Source organism: Mesoplodon bidens, assembly GCF_964165515.1.
Source record: "Mesoplodon bidens genome assembly, chromosome: 16".
Classification (NCBI taxonomy): domain Eukaryota; kingdom Metazoa; phylum Chordata; class Mammalia; order Artiodactyla; family Ziphiidae; genus Mesoplodon; species Mesoplodon bidens.
In genome coordinates this window covers 15,345,309-15,367,028 of record NC_138173.1, presented here as the reverse complement: position 1 = coordinate 15,367,028, position 21,720 = coordinate 15,345,309, and the positions used below count along the sequence as shown (strand labels likewise).

The window sequence follows — 21,720 nt, the reverse complement described above, 5'->3', positions numbered from 1 at the left end:
ACAAAAGACCCCGAATAGCCAAAGCAGTCTTGAGGGAATAAAAACGGAGCTGGAGGAATCAGACTCCCTGACTTCAGACTATACTATAAAGCTACAGTAATCAAGACAATATGGTACTGGCACAAAAACAGAAACATAGATCAATGGAACGAGATAGAAACCCCAGAGATAAACCCACGCACCTATGGTCAACTAATCTATGACAAAGTAGGCAAGGATATACAATGGAGAAAAAACAGTCTCTTCAATAAGTGGTGCTGGGAAAACTGGAGAGCTACATGTAAAAGAATGAAATTAGAACACTCCCTAACACCGTACACAAAAATAAACTCAAAATGGATTAGAGACCTAAAGGTAAGACTGGACACTATAAAACTCTTAAAGGAAAACATAGGAAGAACACTCTTTGACATAAATCACAGCAAAATCTTTTTTGATCCACCTCCTAGAGTAATGGAAATAAAACCAAAAATAAACAAATGGGACCTAATGAAACTTAAAAGTTTTGCACAGCAAAGGAAACCATAAACAAGATGAAAAGACAACCTTCAGAATGGGAGAAAATATTTGCAAATGAATCAATGGACAAAGGATTAATCTCCAAAATATATAAACAGCTCATGCAGCTCAATATTAAAAAAACAAACAACCCAATCCAAAAATGGGCAGAAGACCTAAATAGACATTTCTCCAAAGCAGACAAACAGATGGCCAAGAAGCACATGAAAATCTGCTGAACATCACTAATTATTAGAGAAATGCAAATCAAAACTACAATGAGGTTAGAATGGGCATCATCAGAAAATCTACAAACAACAAATGCTGGAGAGGGTGTGGAGAAAAGGGAACCCTCTTGCACTGTTGGTGGGAATGTAAATTGATACAGCCACTATGGAAAACAATATGGAAGTTCCTTAAGAAACTAAAAATAGAATTACCATATGGTACAGCAGTCCCACTACTGGGCTTATACTGAGAGAAAACCATAATTCAAAAAGACACCTGCACCCCAATGTTCATTGCAGCACTCTTTACAATAGTCAGGTCATGGAAGCAACCTAAATGCCTGTTGACAGACGAGTGGATAAAGAAGATGTGGTACATATATACAATGGAATATTACTCAGCCATAAAAAGCAATGAAATTGGGTCATTTGCTGAGACGTGGATGGATCTAGAGACTGTCATACAGAGTGAAGTAAGTCAGAAAGAGAAAAACAAATATCGTATATTAACGCATATATGTGGAACCTAGAAAAATCATACAGATGAACCGGTTTGCAGGGCAGAAATTGAGACATAGATGTAGAGAACAAATGTATGGACACCAAGGGGGGAAAGCGGCAGGGGGTGGTGGTGGTGGTGTGATGAATTGGGAGATTGGGATTGACATGTATACACTGATGTGTATAAAATTGATGACTAATAAGAACCTGCTGTATAAAAAATATATACATATGCTAAAACAAATTGGCATATAGATATTATTATTCATAATTATGAGTTTGAATCTTGAAGAACATGTCAAATTATGCTGTCGATTTCCAGTAATATCAGTTAACACATAGGAAATATTCAAAGCTCTATCGCTTAAAAAGGCAATCGCCCAGTTATCTGAAAAATTCAAGCATACAAACTATTTCTCTCCCAGATAGGCTGGATAAAGCCAATATTGTATATCTCCCCCTTGTTCTTTTGTTCACATTTAAATTTTTCTTTTAATGGGATTTTTAGTTTATAATCTTATCTACATCCCTTTAGGATTCTTTAGCTTTAAAGAGCCCCACTTTAAAAAAGATGATCTATTTGGTCCTTCACATTTTTCTGTGGTTTTGGTAAGTCCACCGCCACATGGACTACCCTTAATTTTATGGCATATGCTTCCTTAATACCTAACTCTCTCCCCAGGAGGAAATCAGGCATCCTTGGAACAGACTTCATTTTCTCATAAGTATATGGATATTGTTTTAGTACCAATTATTGCCGTGATGTAATAAAAAATGTTAATAAATAAATACATTCCAGGAATATTTTTTGAGTGCCCACTGAATGCCAGATCTGTGCCAGGGGCTGGGCATACAAAGATATACCAAGGTCCTGCCTTCATGGCATTTACATTCTCTTGAAAGAAGCAGATGGGAAAATATGTGCAGCTACAAAAGAACTGATGAGCATGGATGGACAGGAGCAGCGTGTAGTGGGAGCACAGAGAAGGAGCACTTCCGTCTGTCTGGAGGGGCTGTAACAGCTTCCTCCAGGAAGGGATTAATCTCGAGACTCGATGGACGAGCTTGACATTTGCCGATCGGACTTGTGGGGAATACAGTTAATAGCACAGAGATAAGAAAGACCCTGTTGTAGCATAAGGGGGTAACTGTTGTGAAAACTGAGAGACTGTACATGTCAAAAGTAATGCAGCTCACCTCTTCCATGAAGATATGTAAAGATCACACACGTGAGTTAATTCACATTACAAACCTGCAAACTATACAAAAGTATATACACAAGGATCTTTTTTTATTTCTCTTTCCCAATCTTACTCCCATTCACAGCATTTCTTGGCATTATATATATTGAAATGTATACCTTCTACCATGTATAAATCCATTGTTTTAGTTTGTTTTTTACTTAAATATTATATATATATTTATGCACACAGGCATATGTATATTTCTGCAGCAGCTTGCTTTATTCATTAACAAAAATATTTCTTGGAGTTCCTTTTATGCTAGTACATAAAGCTCCATTTCATTTTTAACTACTACATAGTATTTCATTACATGGCTGTGCCATGATTTATGTAAACGTTTCCCATTGATGGATATTTATTTTTTTCCCCTAAATTTTTGCTCTTATAAATAATGCTGTAATGAAAATGCACATACATCTTGAAGCATATATATGGCAAGTTCTGTGAAATAAATGCCTAGATTCAAAAATGGGACTTTTCTCTCTTCCTTGAGAGGTGGCTGGATAGGGATGGAGCCCGTACCTCTGGGCTGTCTGGCTCCTTTGGAGATCATTTCTGTTTGTTCCCCAATCCAAAGTCCCTGGGAATGTCTGACCTGGTGGCCTTATCCCTTATGGCTTTTTAGCTGTATTATTTCCTGTTTCGTAATGAGGCTGGAAGAACAGATGTCCCATATCATGTACCAATTCCTCTGCTGTGGGTGTCAGGCCAGAGAGCTGGCATCTCAGAAGTGCGCCTACTCAGGGAAGTGTTAGTTGGGTGAAGTGGAAACTATAATTTAGGACTATATTGCAGGTACTTTATACATTTAGTAGACTTCAGGGTCTTAACAAAGAATACCATTATTTCAGTCAATAAAAAATGCAAATCATTTATTTTAAGCAGTTTTTGAAATAGGAGTCATAGGTTGGGGTATTTCTTATAAGGATATTTGTGTATGGGTATGTTTTTAGATTCTTTATTAAATTTCCTTATCCTAGTTGAAAAACTAAAAAAAACCCCCCAAATCTATTTAATAAAGGGGATGCGTTCTAATCAGTCATCAATTTTTCCTATATTGCTGAATGGCTATTTCCAGTTCATTTCAAAAGCAATTCAATTTTCTTTTCTTCTCCATCCCTTGTTTATAACATTCATTTGTCATTTTTGTCATTTTATAGACCTACCAAGAGCAGCTGTCAGGATCTTAAGCAACATGACATTCCTTTTTGTGAGTTTGTCATACACAGCTGAGAGTGCCATTGTAACTGCTTTCATTACCTTCATTCCCAAGTTCATCGAGTCACAGTTTGGTATTCCAGCTTCCAATGCCAGCATCTACACTGGTAAGGCACTGCCGTTAGAACTCCTTGAAACCATGATCATTTTTGACCACTAAACTAAAATGCAATGAGTAAAGAGAAAGTTCGTGCTAACATCAAGGTGTTAAATTCAAGTTCGTGAACAGCAACCTTCCCCCACCTCAGGTTTTAGGAGGAGGAAGTCTTTGAATGTTTTCTCTTCGATTCAGGTTGTACTAAAGTGTAACATTTTCACCAACTGTGTTTTGGAAAAGGGAGAACTTTGCATATTTGTGTTTTTACGGTTCTCAGTTCAAAAGAATGAAATGGGCAAACTTAAATCTGAATAAATCTTTTCATGGTCTGACATGAGTCTGAAAGTGTTAAATTTTAAAATATTGATGATCTGAAATATAGATCATTTTCATGGATTTTCCATTCATAAATGTGAACAGGTTTTAATTGCATTACTGGAGGTGCTTGAAGTTAGAAAGGCAATCTATGAATTTTGTTTTAGATGATGTTTTATGTTGGTACATAGACCCATAATACTTTGTGCTCAAATCTTTTTTTTCCATAGTAAATTGGGTGCTCAGAAATGTGGGAACATGAATTCTCAGATATTGGGATTTTCAGTGTATTATATCATGTAATATCCTGGATGTTTCCTTAGTGATTTCAAAGATGGTCAAATGACTGTATCTACCTAAGGCTCAATTTATTAATGAAGTATATTTAAGCGGTTAAGTGGAGAATTACAAGAGCTTTTGCAATGGCCGGCTCCCACTTTTCTCCTCCACTTCCACATTCAAACCCAGCAAGCTTGGATTATCTGAAAATTAGTGGACAAAATTATATTATTGTATAGAAAGAGAAGTTGAACTATTTGGGTAATCATTTTGTTCTCTATTTCATTTTACCCATAAAAAGACATACATACTGGGTTGTGGGTCCATGATAGCAAATCTTTTTATAGAGAGTATACTGCTATGGACATTGTAATTGTCACCTATAAATCTGTTTTTTTCTGTTGGTTTTAAATAATATATGTTTTGCTTATATTAAGGTAAAATTTACAGATTACATTATAATTTGGTTGTCAGAAATCCTGAACATCCCATTTTTTGTTTAATTCTTACACTAACCTTTGTTGAGCAACAATTCTTGGTCAGGGAAACCATGAGTTGTCTTGTTGTTAGATCTGAAGCCATGTAACTGTCAAATGTGGTCTCAGTATTTCCCACCCTAAGTTTCAATATTAGAGGTGTTACTGGAAAGAAGGTTCATAGTCAAATAAATTAGGGGCTTGTTGAGTTAAACAAAGCATTACAGAGTCCTTTGCTGCTGGACTTTTCATAACCCTTAATATACCAATGTGCATTGTGAAACTCCCAAAGGAAAGTTCAAAGTACAGTCTCTCCCAAATTTATTTGACCATGAAATCTGATTTCTTTAAGGCATTCTTTCTCATGAATAGTGTTCTTCAGGACACACATCAGGAATCACTGCTAGTTCAGCCTGTGTGTCCCTGTTCCAGCCAGGCTAGGGAGCAGAACCTTCTGGATCATCCCATTTCCCTCCAGATGCACCATTTGGACCATGAGAGTTACCAGGCTGTGGTCCAGTGCTGAGCTGGGTAGGAACTGATGTGTATTGAACCCCTATTGACCAAGGCCATCTCTTAATGACTGGTTGAGGCAGAGGCTAGATAGACAACTTTCTGTGGACCTGGGGTCTTGGGCTGCAGAGTTCCACAGTGATGTGGTCAAGGCAGTGGTCACTGAGTGTGGCCTCCTTGGTGAAGAGGGTAAACGACTGAATAAAGCTAAATCACGGAATTTGTTCATCCCACGTTCCAACATCCGGGTTAAAAAGAAGCAGTATCACACAGTGCCAATGCCATTCTGGTTTTGTCATCAGGAGCTTTTTTTGTTTTTGATCATTGCCAATGCAATTTATACAATGTTTGGTAGCCTTTGGTGTTTTGATAAAAGGCCTTTCATTTCCAGCTCACATACTTTTTCCTTCCTTTCCAGACAGATAACAAATAATAATAGTCAAGAGATACTCAGATTGATTAAGAGTAGAGGGTGGCCTGTCATATTACAGTAAACTTAAACAGGGATGATACTTCTTTTTAAAACTTACCTTGATTTTTTGAATTTGTATCAATTGAATCCTTCTTACTCTCTAAGCAGAGATTTGTATTTTTTAAGGACTTATTTCATTTAATCTTTTGTATTTAAACCCCGTTCCATGCACATAAGTGACATGGAGAATTAGGAAGTGTATCTGAAGATGAATTTAAAAAGTTTAAATTTCTCCTCTGACAAAGTTTTCAAGTTAAAGTTCTTTCTTCATTTAAAAAAAATTACCTGACCCTCCATAGCAGTTTGCTTGTGTTGTGTTATAGTGGTAGAGATGAAGCTCCGTACGTGTATCATATGGTAGAGATGAAGCTCCGTACGTGTATCAAAGATGGGCCTTTGCTCACTCGCCCTCTCTCATAGCCATTGAATACCGACCCCGGGCATGGTGCTGTGCTGTGTGTGTGTGTTGTGTGTTGTGGTGTGTGTGTGTTGTGTGGGTGTGTGTTGTGTGTTGTGTGTGTGTTGCCTGTGTGTGTCGTGTGTATGTGTGTGTTGTGTGTGTGTTGTGTGTATTGTGTGTGTGTTGAGTGTTGTGTGTGCTGTGTGTGTGTGTTTGTGTGTGTGTGTGTAGGTGGGTGGACACAGGGCGGGGCAGATATAAAGGCTCAAACCTGGACCTTAAGTTGCTTACAGATCTAAGAGGAGAGAGACAGCTTACAAAATAAGTTTAGAGAAAGCTGTTTAAATAAAGGAATGGAAGCTGTGGGCTACAGAGATTATTTTGGCTGTCGGCTGCATGTCATGGCGGAAATGGCTTTTAACCAGGCTTTTAGGGAGAAGTAGAATTGGACCGTTTGGAGTTTGGAGGAAAGGCGTTTGCTCTCTGTGCACGACCGACTTGAACAAAGGCAAAGAGCAGGGAAGGCTGAGGCTTGTTCTGGCTCCAGCCAGCACCCCCGGCCCCAAAAAAGCTTTCCTCGGACAGACATGAGAGGGCTCTAAAGGCAAGCAGGTGGGAGGTGGGCTGGGCGGTGGTGGAGAGATGAATGCTTTCAGGTGTTGCTGCGGGGGCACCTTCAGCACCACTGGGCTTGTCTCGTCATCACATTGGGGGCCCCTGTGCCCTGAGAGGAGGTGGTGACACTCATGAGTGTGTCACTAAAACACCTTCAGCCCACTGGTGTTCGTTTCTGTGCAACAGTGGATCTGTGGTCACGCTGCACCCTCCCTGTTTATGGTCTTCTGCTGACTCACTTAGGGTCACATTTATTGAATGAAATGAAATATTATGAAGTTGATATTTTGGAAAAGCCTGAAATAGCGGGAAAAGCCTTGCAGGAGGAGTTAGACGGAGCCGTCATGAACTCTGCCCTGCTGGTCACCAACTCTGTGACTTTGGGCAGGTCACTTAACTCCCTGAACTTCAGCTGAAACTGAACTTTATCTGTCTGATGAGGATAATATCTCCCCTCTCTCGGGGTCAGTGTTGTTGTCAGGATCAAATGAAGTAGTAAATAATGATTTCTTCCAGAGCTTACCTAACTTCAATAGGTACAGCAGTATAAATTGAAATATATAACTCAATCATGTATTCTAGGAAATAAAATTATTTCTGATGATGATGACAGCACCTGACATTTGAAGTCCTGCGTCTTGAGCAGGTCTGAGAATGAAACCTCTGTAATAATAGTGATGGTAATAAAATGACTGATAATATTTGTTGAGTGTTCGCTAAGTAGAAGATGCTAAGTATTTTTATACGTAAAACATCATTTAATCCATGTAACTAATGCCTATGCAGTAGGTATTATTGATTATGCCCATTTTCCAGATGAGGAAACAAAGGTCCAGAGAGGTTTAAATAACTTGCTTGAAGACGTGCAAACAGTAAGAGCCAGGAGGCTGGAGTCTTGTACTCCTTGGAGTATATAAATGTGCATATGTGATTTTTATTGAAATACTATAATAGGCATATTCTATTGTCATAATTTCCAGTCAGTTGGTGGGTTTTTTTTTTAACTATTTCTGGAGAAATGATAGTCTAAGATTCTACTTTGCCACCAAACCATGGTCAACAACATTTGTTTTTAGAGCACTGTGGTCTCTCAGCATCACCTTGGCTTTCCTGGGATCCCACCCTTTGTGTGCAGAATTATGAAGAGTTAGCCATTCGTTTGTCTTTACAACGGAAATAGCCTTGGAAAACTCTATTCTGTTTTTCACTGGAGAATAATCAAGATACTGGGTTGACCAAAAAGTCTGTTTGAGTTGAATGAATTTTTGGCCAACCCAATACTTTTTTTCTGTGTCTTGAAAAGATAAGGAGATTAGGTTGGGGTGTGATTTTTAAAAATAGACTGTAATTTTTATTGCTTTCTAATTAACCAAATATTTGCCACCTCTCTTCAACCACTGATTTTGAGTCATTGATGAGAGTCAAGGCGGTGCCCCTAAACTCAAATTGCAGCCTCAGATTTGTTGCGTCTTTAGATGCAAGTGAAGCATGAACATGCTTTGATTGGTTTCATTCTTCTGAGAGCATTCACAGCTTTTCTAGACCCGTTCTTCTATGAGATAGTTTTTAAAGTTCATTTTGTACTAATTTTATAAATGTATACAAAGATTTTTTTAACGTTAAAATTAACCTTTTAAATGCAGATAGACTGTATTAGGTGTGGATGTACTGTAGCATCACTGGCCATTTCCAAGGTCAGGTGATGAGGTTTGGCTCTGCGAGATGTATGAACACCACAGTTAAACTCGAGAGAAGAGGAAGGTCCCCTGCAAACCAATATCCTGCAGCAGCTGCTAGAGTCTTCTCCCTTCTGTAATGTTAAACAATCTTGAGATGAACAGAGGCTGTTAGAAACTCAGAGAGACAATGATAGGTTTTTTTGAGCAGAGAGGTATTTATCACACCGAATTACATTAGTTTTTCTTCAATGCCAATTAGAACTTTGGTAGAAGATTGTAGTGGACAGTATGTGAGGATACTCAGATTCTGTTTGTTCATTAACCAATTAATTTAAGACATGTTTGAGTGCTTACCGTGTGGCCGGTTCTTAGCCAATGCACTCATGGTGGCGGTTAGGCAGGGTTGAGTTGCTTAAGAAGCCTCAGAGGACCCAAAATGACAACTGCTACACATGGATACTACGCAACTACAGCATTAAAGTAAGAATGGACTGGGACTTCCCTGGTGGTCTAGTGGTTAGGACTCCACGCTTCCACTGCAGGGGTCATGGGTTTGATCCCTGGCTGGGGAGCTAAGATCCCGCAAGCCCAAAACAAACAAACAAAGTAAGAATGGACTTTGCATCCACAGGCCGTCTCTGAAGGGCACAGCAGGACCCACTTTCTCTCTTATCTCAGGCACCAGTGACATGTGCAGGGAACACCCAGGAAGCAGAGTCCACATGGAGTCTCAGCTGGAGCTTTTTATATTTTTGAAATACTTTTTATATTTTAAAATACTTCTTATATTTTTATTTCTTCTGTATTTTGCTGGTCACATAGGTTCTTGCTCTGTACAGTCTCAACGGTAGAACTCTCCAGGGGGTCTTAGCACCTACATGTACAGAACCATCATGCTCACTGTCATCAATAAAGGATGCTGGGGACTTCCCTGGTGGTGCAGTGGTTAAGAATGCACCTGCCAATGAAGGGGACACGGGTTCGAGCCCTGGTCCGGGAAGATCCCACATGCCGCGGAGCAACTAAGCCTGCGTGCCACAACTACTGAAGCCTGTGCGCCTAGAGCCCGTACTCCACAACAAGAGAAGCCACCACAGTGGAAGCCCACACACTGCAATGAAGAGTAGCCCCCGCTGGCCGCAACTAGAGAAAGCCCATGCAAAGCAACGAAGACCCAACGCAGCCAAAAATAAATAAATTAATTAAAGTAAATTTTAAATTGTCCTGCACACACACTCTCTTAATTCCGTAGGATGGCTCAGGCCTTCTGACGTTACCTCTCAGAACTCCCTGAGGGCTACAGTTACCTCTGTACCCCAAGGGCTATGTTACCTCTCAGAGCTCCCCGAGGGCTCCCCAAGGGCTACAGTGGTACCTAAGGTGGAGAGTGTCTTTGCCCTCATGCCGCTAACCCATTGTTTGGTTTTAGGCTTATCACTGTTTCTCTCCAGGTCTGTTTTCTAATCTAGAAAACAATAATTTGGACTAGAATGAACTCTATGACTTCTTCCTTCTTGAAAAATCTTAGATTAAATAATTTTCCCAAGGCCACAACTACCAAATGAACTTATTCTTACATCTCCCTGTAGAGTTACATGATTTTCTTACAAGGGAAATAGTTAATGAGCAATTCATCACTGCGGTATTTTTAGTAATGGTGCATCACCACAGACTTCGACCACGTCCAGCATGCATGTGATCTCTTTTTCTTTTAGGTGAGGAGTGTGATGTAGTTCACGGATTTCTCTTTGAAGCCCAGCTCTGTCCCTTAACTAAACGCATGACTTTAGCCAAGTCCCTTAACCACTCTCTCTCAGTTTCTCATTTGTAAAATGTGAATGATCCTCTCCTAGGGCTACTGACAAAAGTTAAATGAGATAATGATATCTTAAAACATTTGGTATATAGTCATAGGTGCTCAATACAAATTGGTTCCCCCTTTTCGTGTTGTAAGACTGTGTTAAATTTAAATCCCCATTAAAGAGTTTTGTTAGTTTTTCTGATTTAAAACAAACATTGTATTAGTCTAATTTACAGTGGTATTCAAAGGCATTTTGCTAAATCTCACCTGTTAAGAGAAGTAATACATTCAAATGAAATTGTAAGGAGTGACTATTTTAGTCCGGATCATAGGAGTAAAGTGGCAGAAATCTTCTAGGGCAGCAGATAAGCAGGAGGTGTTGGGAAGGAAAGTTCACAACATACTGCATCATCAATCAGTCTCTGTCTCTGTCTCTCTGTCTCTCTGTCTCCCCATCTCTCTCTCTCTTTGAATTGCTCTAAGTCAGTTTCCCAAATGACCAGCCTCCTGTCTGGCCAGTTCTCCAAACCATTATTTCTTTTGTGATTCTTTCTCTTTATTTACCAATTATCAGAGTAAAAAATTTTGTTCTAGCAAATTGGTATAGTGACCAGTAAATTTTAAAAAATATAATGGGGCTTCCCTGGTGGCGCAGTGGTTGAGAGTCCGCCTGCCGATGCGGGGGACGCGGGTTCGTGCCCCGGTCTGGGAGGATCCCACATGCCATGGAGCGGCTGGGCCTGTGAGCCATGACTGCTGGGCCTGCGCGTCCGGAGCCTGTGCTCCACAACGGGAGAAGCCAAAACAGTGAGAGGCCCGCGTACCGCAAAAAAAAAAAAAAAAAAATATAATGAACACATGGCTTTTTATATGTTTGATATACTTTAATCTACCGCAATCATTATTCTTTTTTTTTTTTTTGCGGTACGCGGGCCTCTCACTGCTGTGGCCTCTCCCGTTGCGGAGCACAGGCTCCGGACGCGCAGGCTCAGCGGCCATGGCTCACGGGCCCAGCTGCTCCGCGGCATGTGGGATCTTCCCGGACCGGGTCACGAACCCATGTCCCCTGCATCGGCAGGTGGACTCTCAACCACTGTGCCACCAGGGAAGCCCCATTATTCTTTCTGATGCTCCAGTTGTTCAGTCTTTGGCCACTGGGAGCCCCTTCAAGCTAGCATCTGCAACATTTGGATGACCTCAGTAGTTTTTATGGTTTCCTGCCCTAGACCTGGGATCAGTCACACTTCTCCAAGGAGTCTTGGTTCCTTTTAGAGGAAAGTGATCTTTGGAGATCACCATCTGGGCACTGGGTGTGCTCGTTGCTACAAGATTGTCATTGTTTCTAGGTCTTTTTGTTTTTAATAAAAAGAGGAAAACAAATCATGAAGTTATATTGATATTTCCACTTCAAATGTAAGATTACAGGTTATTACTTAACTTCTTTGATATTGTATCTCTTTGCTCTAATACTGAAAGTCTTTCTTCCTAATAACTTTTACATAATTACTGTATCCAAGTGTGTGTGTGTATGTATAATGGTTTCAAACCAACTATCAGTGTTTTTACTAACTATGAAATATGAAATGCAGTTTTAGACATCTTTGTGGTTCTTTCTGTCCATAGGCTATCTCTTAGGGATTTGCAAAATACTGTGACCTAGTTATTTGAAATAATTCTTCTCTGTTTGGTTATGCCCACAACCCGATATGCTGTGGAGATTTATTTGCTTTAATTTGTTTTCAGTTTTTAGGGATTACTTTATTTTTCTATTTTTAAGTTAAATTTGTTTTTTTAAATTATGTAAGACATTTATATGATTTGAAAGTCAAAACCATAAAACAAAGGACATTCAGAGAAGCCTTGCTTTCATCCTGGTTTGCTCCAATTCTCTCTCTTCCTCTACAGGTGGCATTTTCTTTGTTCCTCCCTCTTTCGTTTCTGTTTGAATATGTAAGTAAATATGAGTATTATGTATGCAATAAATAAATATGCATCAGTATGTTATATTAGTATTTCCCCTTCTCTTACCCCAAAGTTGGCATACTCTACACTCTGTCCTGCACTGTAGCAGCATCAGAGGCCTTGCTCATGTCTTTCACAGGCACACAGTTCTCTCAGTTTGGCTTTATCCTGGCAGAGAAACTAATTCCAGCCAGGTGAGGGAGACTGAGAGCTCATGACTCTATTTGTCATATAATACTCAGTCCTTACCCCCTACCCCTGCCAAGATTTAGCAGATTGTTACAAAGATCAACAGAGAAAATCTTTCTGAAAACCCTTTGAAAAATCTGGATAGCTTTTGGGAATCCACATAAACTTGGAGTCTTTCCTTCAGTATGGGCCTGTGCTGTGATGGTAGAAGCCTGGGACCTTTGTTAGATCCCACTCTTAGCTGGGCACAGGGATAGAGAGGGGCTGTCTGTGCATCATTTTCAGTCCTCCCCACAGTACTGCTGTGGAGGCCCTACTCTCTCCAGCATAGAGTAGCTAAAACCAAGGTGTACAGAGCAATTTTTGTAAGCTATACACCGAAGCAGCCCATAATACAGGTCCACAATGTATAGATTGAGCTGGTCCACAGAGAAGCTGCTTATAGCTTAGAATTTTTATTGCACTAATTCTTTCCCCTCCAACTTTTAATGTATTGGGTAAGACATATAGTACAGGTTTGGAGGGAGGCAGATCTTGTTGAAATTCCTGCTCTTTCTCTTCATCCATCCATCCATCCATTGGCCATCCATGCACAAATATTTATAGAGCTTCTTCTATGGGCCTGGCACTGTGCTAGGTGCTGGAAAAACCACGATGAGAACACAGAGGGATCCCATCCTCAAGCACCTTACAGTATAGTGACCCCAGTGGGCTGCCTGTGTCCTTGGACAAGTTCCTTAACTTTTAGGAAAGAGGTGTGATGATTAAATGAGGGGATGTAGATGGTGTGCTTAGCACAGTGCCTGGAAAGTAGCTTCTAGTAATAACTGCAGTTCTCACTTGATGAGATACTCTCATGAAAATGAATCTAAGACAAAAGAATGAAGCTAGGACTTAGGATATGTGGAAACATTCATTGGAAAGATTACCTGGGAGAAATTGATTCGAAGGGTAAGAAAAGAGAAAAATGGCTAAAGGTAGTGGGAAAAATGAAAGAGAAGGCAAGAGACCTGATATTAACATGAAGGCTGAAGGATTATTTCATCTGAACTGATGGAGGCTTGGAGATGTAATGTAAATGATAACAGTGCAATTGCTTTAAGAGTGAAACACATTGTATGTGAAACTGATTTCAGTTGAATCAGTGTTGAGCTAGGGATAAATCTTTATATCTCTGATTTATTTATTCTCCTTTATTTTTCAACCTGAAATAAGTCTATTTTTCACTACTCTTAGGACGGAGAAATACATTTTAAGTGTTTTAATTTTCATGTTTGAGCATAGTGCAGTGAAACGTCAGTTGATCAGATCTCTCAGTTAGATGACATGTTTTCGTTTCACCTATCTTTGATGATTAATAACAGAGTCCTTACGTCTGGGGTTTCTTTTCTGTGTGCCCGTGCACGAGTGCATGCACGCGTGTGCAAACACACACACGTATAAAGACAAACGTCACTTCTAAGGGATTTTCTGGGCTCAGAGGGCATTCAGATCAGTTTTCTCCAGATTTCTACATCTACATTCATCGCCCCTTGATGATCACTGAGGTTCAGAATGGCCCAGAGCTCCCTTGAGAGCTTTAGTTATCAAAAAATACTACATTCTGGGCTTCCCTGGTGGCGCAGTGGTTGGGAGTCCGCCTGCCGATGTAGGGGACGCAGGTTCGTGCCCCGGTCTGGGAAGATCCCACATGCCGCGGAGCGGCTGGGCCCGTGAGCCATGGCCGCTGGGCCTGCGCGTCCGGAGCCTGTGCTCCGCAACGGGAGAGGCCACAACAGTGAGAGGCCCGCATACCGCAAAAAAAAAAAAAAAAAAAAAACTACATTCTGTTCACAGAGCAGGATTCATTTTTGTATAAAAGTTGAACTGAGAAAGATTAGGGAGCTTTTCTAAAGGACTGAAAACCCAGGGGAAAGAATGAAGTGTCAGGAGCAAATGTAAAAGCATTTCCGCTAACAAGTGCGTCACGTCCTTGGTTAAATCACATCCAAGATAACACCCAGTGGATCTGATGAATGACTGAAGGTAAACATTAACCTCTCTGGCCCTCAGTCTCATCTTGGGAACGAGGGATTGAATTAGACAAGCTTTCACCAAAGCTCAACTAACAGACCTCCTACTGTCTCCCCTACCCCACCCCCAACCTCACAAAATCCTCTGATTTTTGTGAGCAACTTCTTTTTCTAGGCATTCAAGTTAGTTATTGTCTTACCATCTTACTCTGGATATATGTAATACCTTTCCCTGGCACTTTAAATTTCTTTTACAGATATATTGATTTTTTTTCTCCTTTGGTGTGTGTGATGGAACTGAGGTTGAACTGCCACACTTTTTGCTTTTTATGGAGGGACTATCGAAGAGTAAGGTAGCTTGATGATTCAGTCTCTCCTTTTAAGAACTCAGGAACTTTTTATTGAGCGTGGTCCTGTTTTAGCAGGTTCCTACCCTACTAAAGTGAGGTGATCCCTATCTGCTTTGCAGTGAGTCAACATCTTATAAGAGAAAGGTGGTGAATTTTGGAGTCATCAGGTCTGTGTTCAATCTCTGCCCATTTATTTGCCTCCTTGGGTGAGTTAACTAATTTCTCTGGTCTCAGTCTTACTAGTTGTGAAATGGTGTAATCATAGCCATTTTACAGGGCTGTTGAAGTTTTAAAAAGTTTAAAAATGACTTATTAAGTGTAAAGAGCAACACAAGTATTAATTATTAATGAGAACGACCCTGGCTTTCATCTCTATTCATCAAATATTCCATTCTCCATAATAGGACAGGAGAACCAGGAGTATTATTGAAAGAGATGAGGAAGGGAGGAAAGTAGGGGCTGGAGTATAATATTGTCCATTTTGTTGATAGGTAAGTAAAGGTATAGGCACTAACTGAAGGGTTCACGGCCTCACAGGTAGTGGCACACTGGGGCTGGAGACAAACTGTTCTGACTCCCAGCTCATGTCACCATTTCTCATTTCCTCAGAGATGCTGTTAACTCGTAGAAATCATGTCCGGACCTAATGAATATCTTGGCTCTTAAGTATGGCCCGATATAGTTATACCACACAGGCAGGAAACACCTTACTCTTTTCAGCTAAATAATGAAACATGTGCTTAGACATTATTAGAAGTGGAAGTGATGTCCTCTTGTAACCTGACCATCTCATCATGGACCACAGAAAATTTGCTTTGCTGTCAGGTTCAACTTCTCATTGTGGCATCTTTCCATTGGCTAGAAGGTAGAACATGGGGTTATTTGCATTTGTTACTGTTCGACTGATTAGATTTCAGGCTAACGGTTAATTTTTTTTCAAGTCGTATTGAGAGAGTTCCCTGGCAGTTCAGTGGTTAGGACCCGGCCCCTTCACTGCCGTGGGCCCGGGTTCAATCCCTGGTCCAGGGAACTAAGATCCCGTAAGCCGCGTGGCGTGGTCAAAAAAAAAAGTCATTGTATTGAATTTTTTCTTATGTTTCTATTTGCAATAAAGATGAATATAATTTCTGTTGGTTTTTTGATTAAAGCGGATATTTAAAAACATTATAAGTGCATACTTCTCTTACCTGTGCAAGGAACGATTTGTGTATAATTGTTTTGTATAGAATAGTTCAATATTATTTTGCCATATCTTCCTTAAATTTGTTTGAAATATATTCTGTTTAAATACCAAACCCTTCTGGAAATGCAGTTGAACTTGGTGGAATCATTCAGACCTGGAGTAGCTATGTAATTGTCCATATCCTTTGATAAGATTTTCCCATAGCACATCTGTATTTGTGACATTACAAGTTTTTTGTTATTGTTCTTATTTTAGCCTTGTTCTCAGAGATAGTTATTCATGTAATCAATAGGTTGATAGGTGTAGTTACAAGATATATATATATATATATATACATATATATATAGTATATATATCAGCAAACTATCAATTTGTACTTTTATTTATTTGAACAGAGTCATTGGCATTAACTTTGCTGGACAAAGCATTCTACACATTAATTGAAGATTTTTAGGAAGCATGTTTAAGATAATTAAGGAAACAAAGTTACAGTTGCCTCAAGTATTGTAAAGGCATCAGGTGCAATTTTAGAGCTGACAGTTAATAGTAGATAAGTCTTTATTTGTTTTTAGATCAGAGTCCCAAGAATCTCGGAATAAGGTGTCAGTAGAAATTTTGTGTTAATATAAAATATCTGCCCGGTAGAATTTTGCCCAATGGTATGTGCTCCCAGCCCATCTTAGGGTCATAACCTTCAAGAAAGAAGGGTCGTCATCAGGGGATAGGTAGTCATCTCTGGAGTAAACTCCCAAATTCTGTGGTTCTATGATAACAGACAAATAAAACCCCCCAAACAATTAATTTTATATTATGTGGGAATAACTTTGAAAATGTTAGTAATCTCTAAAACAGGGGTCCCCAACTCCCAGACCACGGACCGGTACCAGTCTGTGACCTGTTAGGAACCGGGCCGCACAGTAGGAGGTGAGCCGCGGGCGAGCGAGCGTAGTTTCATCTGTACTTACAGCCGCTCCCCATGGCTTGCATTACCGCCTGAGCTCCGCCTCCTGTCAGCATTATGGTGAGTTGTACAATTATTTCATTATATGTTACAATGTAATAATAATAGAAATAAAGTGCACCATAAATGTAATGCACTTGAACTGTCCTGAAAACATCCCTTCACCACCCCTCATCTGTGGAAAAATTGTCTTCCACGAAACTGGTCCCTGGTGCCAGAAAGGTTGGGGACCGCTGCTCTAAAACACATGCTAGTAAATACTAAAACACAGCGTTCTTTCCTGCTCTAACAGGCTGAAACTTGAGTCGCATCTGTTAAATTGCCTTCTTTTTTTTGTTCCGTCCACTTCCCCGTCTTTAATGGTTGCTTTCAGTTCCAACCCAGTTGTTTGAGATGTCAGCTACTCCTCTCCAGCTTTGAGTAAAAAACCACTGCGTTTGGCATGTGCCTTGCATATCCTTCATTTTGGTGAAAAGAAAAATGTGAAAAGATACAGGGCTACCTTTGAACCTGGTGGAGCGCCCCCTAGTGTAATATCTGGGCTTGAAAGTGAGCCAGTGACCATGATACTGGGAGAGGAGCCAGTGGCTATTAGTCGGGAGGTACATTGCATTGATTGTTGTTTGCTACACTGTATTTTTTTTCATTTGCTGGTTCACTTGTATCCTTTGGGGTGAAGTTTAAAATCTTTATTGCATTTTCTTATTCTTTTAGCTTTTGAAGATCTATTGTTGCTTTCCAAAGAGAAGTTTTATTTGAAAATGTGTGATTTTATTCTTCAACACTAAGAGTAGATAAGGTCTGAACAATGAGGGAAAGAGACTATTTTGCTGAGAGATTTCGAGACGCATCGGTTGATGGGGCTTGTTATTGCATTAGGAAGGCACACAAGAACCATGTCATCTGTTTCTTTTCTATTGCTTTCAACCCAATGGCTATTTATTTATTATTTTTTTTGCGATATGCGGGCCTCTCAATGCTGTGGCCTCTCCCGTTGCGGAGCACAGGCTCCGGACATGCAGACTCAACGGCCATGGCTCATGGGCCCAGCCGCTCCGCGGCATGTGGGATCCTCCCAGACCGGGGCACGAACCCGTGTCCCCTGCATCGGCAGGCGGACTCTCAACCACTGCGCCACCAGGGAAGCCCCCCAATGGCTATTTTTATAAAGTGATTAATTAATGGATTTCTGAAACCTAAGTTCTCATAAACAGTAGGTTTGGTGTACTCCAAAGATACTCAGACCATTAGATTACTAGATTATGTTTCCATTCATAAAACTTATTTTGTGGATTTCTTTACCTGTGGAATTATGTATGTCATTTGAAACAAAACATCTTTATTTTAAAAGTGCAGGCTGGGGCTTCCCTGGTGGCGCAGTGGTTGGGAGTCCGCCTGCCGATGCAGGGGACGCGGGTTCGTGCCCCAGTCTGGGGGGATCCCACATGCCGCGGAGCGGCTGGGCCCGTGAGCCATGGCTGCTGAGCCTGCGCGTCCGGAGCCTGTGCTCTGCAAGGGGAGAGGCCACAACAGTGAGAGGCCCGCGTACCGCAAAAAAAAAAAAAAAAAAAAAAAAAAAAAAAAAAAAGTGCAGGCTGTATAGCGAACTGGTTAACATTTCCATCTCAACTGTCCCTGCTTTGTCCAAAGTTCTTAGTTTTTCTGCCTTAAGCTATCTCATTCAGCAAGCAAGTGAGTTTAATTTTTGAATTTTCTTCTAGTTATAAAATGTTCTGACCTTTAATAATCTTGGCTCTCAGTAAACTTATTTTAATGGATAGATGAAAACAGTGTGTAATTGGGGGATCCTTTATTTTCTATGCATGCTGTACTTCCTTTCCTCCAAGTGTTTGCTCAAATGGTCCCTTGTCAATGAGACCCTACCCAGTGTGCCCCACTTAAAAATGCAACTCCTCTCCCAGAACTCCTGATTTTCCTTGCTAGGCTGAACATTTTTCTCTGCGGTGCTTTTTTACCTTCTAACATTCAATACAGTTTGCTTACAGTTATTGGTTTATTGTTTATTGTCTCTTTTCCCCACAGTAGATTGTAAACTCAGTGAGGGCAGGGTTTTTTGTCAGCTTTATTCACTAAGTACCTTCAGAGTCTGGAACAGAGCCAAGACATAGTAGCTACTCAGTAAATGTTTTCTGTTAAATTAAATATATGTTTTAAAAATTATATATTTTTATGAGCTTTCTGTAAGTTATACCTAACATATTTGTAAATAACACAAAAATGAATTTTAGCTCAACTACTATTTAAATGATTGGAGGTTTAAAAACAATGCAATAAAGGGCATCTACAAGAAATCCACATCATACTTAGTGATGAAAGAATGGATGCTTTCCTCTTAGGATCAGGAACAAGACAAGGATGTCTGCTCTTGGCACTTCTATTCATCATTGCACTGGCGATTCTAGCCAGGAAAGTAGGGCAAGAGAATGAAATAAAAGACATCCAGATTGGAAAGAAAGATGTAAAACTATCTCTATTCATAGATTTACGCAACCTTGTATAAAGAAAATCCTAAGGAGTGCACTAAAAAATTATTAGAACTAGTAAATGAGTTTAGTGAGATTGCAAGATACAAGAGTAGGGGCTTGCCTGGTGGCGCAGTGGTTGACAGTCCGCCTGCCGATGCAGGGGACGCGGGTTCGTGCCCCGGTCTGGGAGGATCCCACATGCCATGGAGCGGCTGGGCCTGTGAGCCATGGCTGCTGAGCCTGCGCATCTGGAGCCTGTGCTCTGCAACGGGAGAGGCCACAGCAGTGAGAAGCCCGTGTATCGCAAAAAATAATAATAATAATAATAAAAAATAAAAAGAATGGGCAAAGGATCTGAATTGATATTTCTCCAAAGAGGATGTACAAATGGCCACATGAAGAGATGCTCAATCTTATTAGTTATCAGGGAAATACAAATCAAAATTATAATGAGATACCACTTTACACCCGCTTGGATGTCTGTAATCAAATATTATTTGTGGAAATAACAAATGCTGGTGAAGATGTGGAGCAATTGGAACCTCACACACTGGCAGTAGGAGCGTCAACTGATGCAGCTGTATTGGAAAGCAGCTTGGCATCTCCTCAAGCATAGAATTACTAGATGATCCAGAAATTCCATCTCTAGGCATATGTCCAAGAGAAATGAAAACATATGTCCACATAAAAACTTGCACATGAATGTTCATAGCAACATTATTCTAATAGCCAAAAATAGAAACAACTCAAATGTCCATCAACTGATGAATGGATAAGTCAAATGTAGTCTGTTAGTACAATGGATTATTGTTTGGCCATAAATAGGGATGAAGTACTGACACGTGCCACAGTGTGTATGAGTGTTGAAAACATTATGCTAAGTGATAGAAGCCAGACATATTTAACGACTCCATTTATATGAAACATCTAGAATTGGCAAATCTGTAGAGACTGAAAGTAAATTAGTGGTTGTCTAGGGCTGAGGAAGGGGCATAGGAAGAAATGAGCTTGATAGCTAATGGGTACAGGTTTCTTTCTAGGGTCATGAAAATATTCTGAAACTGATTGTGGTGATGGTTGCTTATCTCTGTGAATATACTAAAAAACATTGAATGGTGCACTTATTTAAGTAGTATGTATGGTATGTGACTTATAGCTCAACGAAGCTGTCAATAAAAAAAAGAAAGAAAGAATAAACAGAGCATTTAGTGAGTTGACGATCTTTATTAAATGGCCGCTCTGGTCCTCCTTATTCATTTGGCAGAATTAACATGGCTTTTTTTTTTTTTTTTTTTTTTTTTTTTTTTTTGGTGGTACGCGGGCCTCTCACTGCTGTGGCCCCTCCCGTGCGGAGCACAGGCTCCGGACGCGCAGGCCCAGCGGCCATGGCTCACGGGCCCAGCCGCTCCGCGGCATGTGGGATCCTCCCGGACCGGGGCACGAACCCATGTCCCCCGGCATCGGCAGGCGGACTCTCAACCACTGCGCCACCAGGGAAGCCCAACATGGCTTTTAATGAGTCAAGTTTTCACGTGACCATAGTGGGGCAAAAGCACTCTAACAAGTATGGTTAGGTGTGTAGAAGTTTGTCTCAAACTTTATTTATTTTTTTGGATAAATAGAGTTTGAAAAATCTGCTTGGATTTCCCTGGTGGCGCAGAGGTTAAGAATCTGCCTGGGGCTTCCCTGGTGGCACAATGGTTGAGAGTCTGCCTGCCGATGCAGGGGACACGGGTTCGTGCCCCGGTCCGGGAAGATCCCACATGCCGCGGAGCGGCTGGGCCCGTGAGCCATGGCCGCTGAGCCTGCGCGTCCGGAGCCTGTGCTCCGCAATGGGAGAGGCCACAGCAATGAGAGGCCAGCGTACCGCAAAAAAAAAAAAAAAGAATCTGCCTGCCAATGCAGGGGACAAGGGTTCGATCCCTGGTCCGGGAAGATCCCATATGCCGCGGAGCAACTAAGCGCGCACGCCACAACTACTGAGCCCGCGTGCTACAACTACTGAGCCTGCACTCTAGAGCCCGTGCTCCGCAACAAGAGAAGCCACCGCAATGAGAAGCCTGCGCACTGCAACCAAGAGTAGTTCCCGCGCGCCACAACTAGAGAAAGCCCGCGTGCAGCAACGAAGACCCAACTCAGCCAAAAAAAAAAAAAAAGAAAAAAAAGAAAGAAAAATCTGCTTACTTGTCCCAGGGGAAGGATAACTTTGCCAGGTTTTGTAGCTCAGCTATTCTTGGGCATA

General features: G+C 40.8%; 1 protein-coding gene across 2 annotated transcripts in view; it reads left to right on the top strand.

Annotated features, from left to right (window-relative positions):
* Positions 1-21,720, top strand: part of SLCO5A1 (solute carrier organic anion transporter family member 5A1) — a 124,409-nt gene that overhangs the window by 69,155 nt on the left and 33,534 nt on the right. Inside the window, exon 5 of one of the 2 annotated variants that reach the window (XM_081214305.1) lies at positions 3,631-3,795. The exons of the other annotated variant lie outside the window; for it this stretch is intronic. Coding sequence (XP_081070431.1) covers positions 3,631-3,795 — 165 coding nt within the window. The remainder of the gene's footprint in view (positions 1-3,630; positions 3,796-21,720) is intronic. 2 annotated transcript variants of the gene reach the window in all.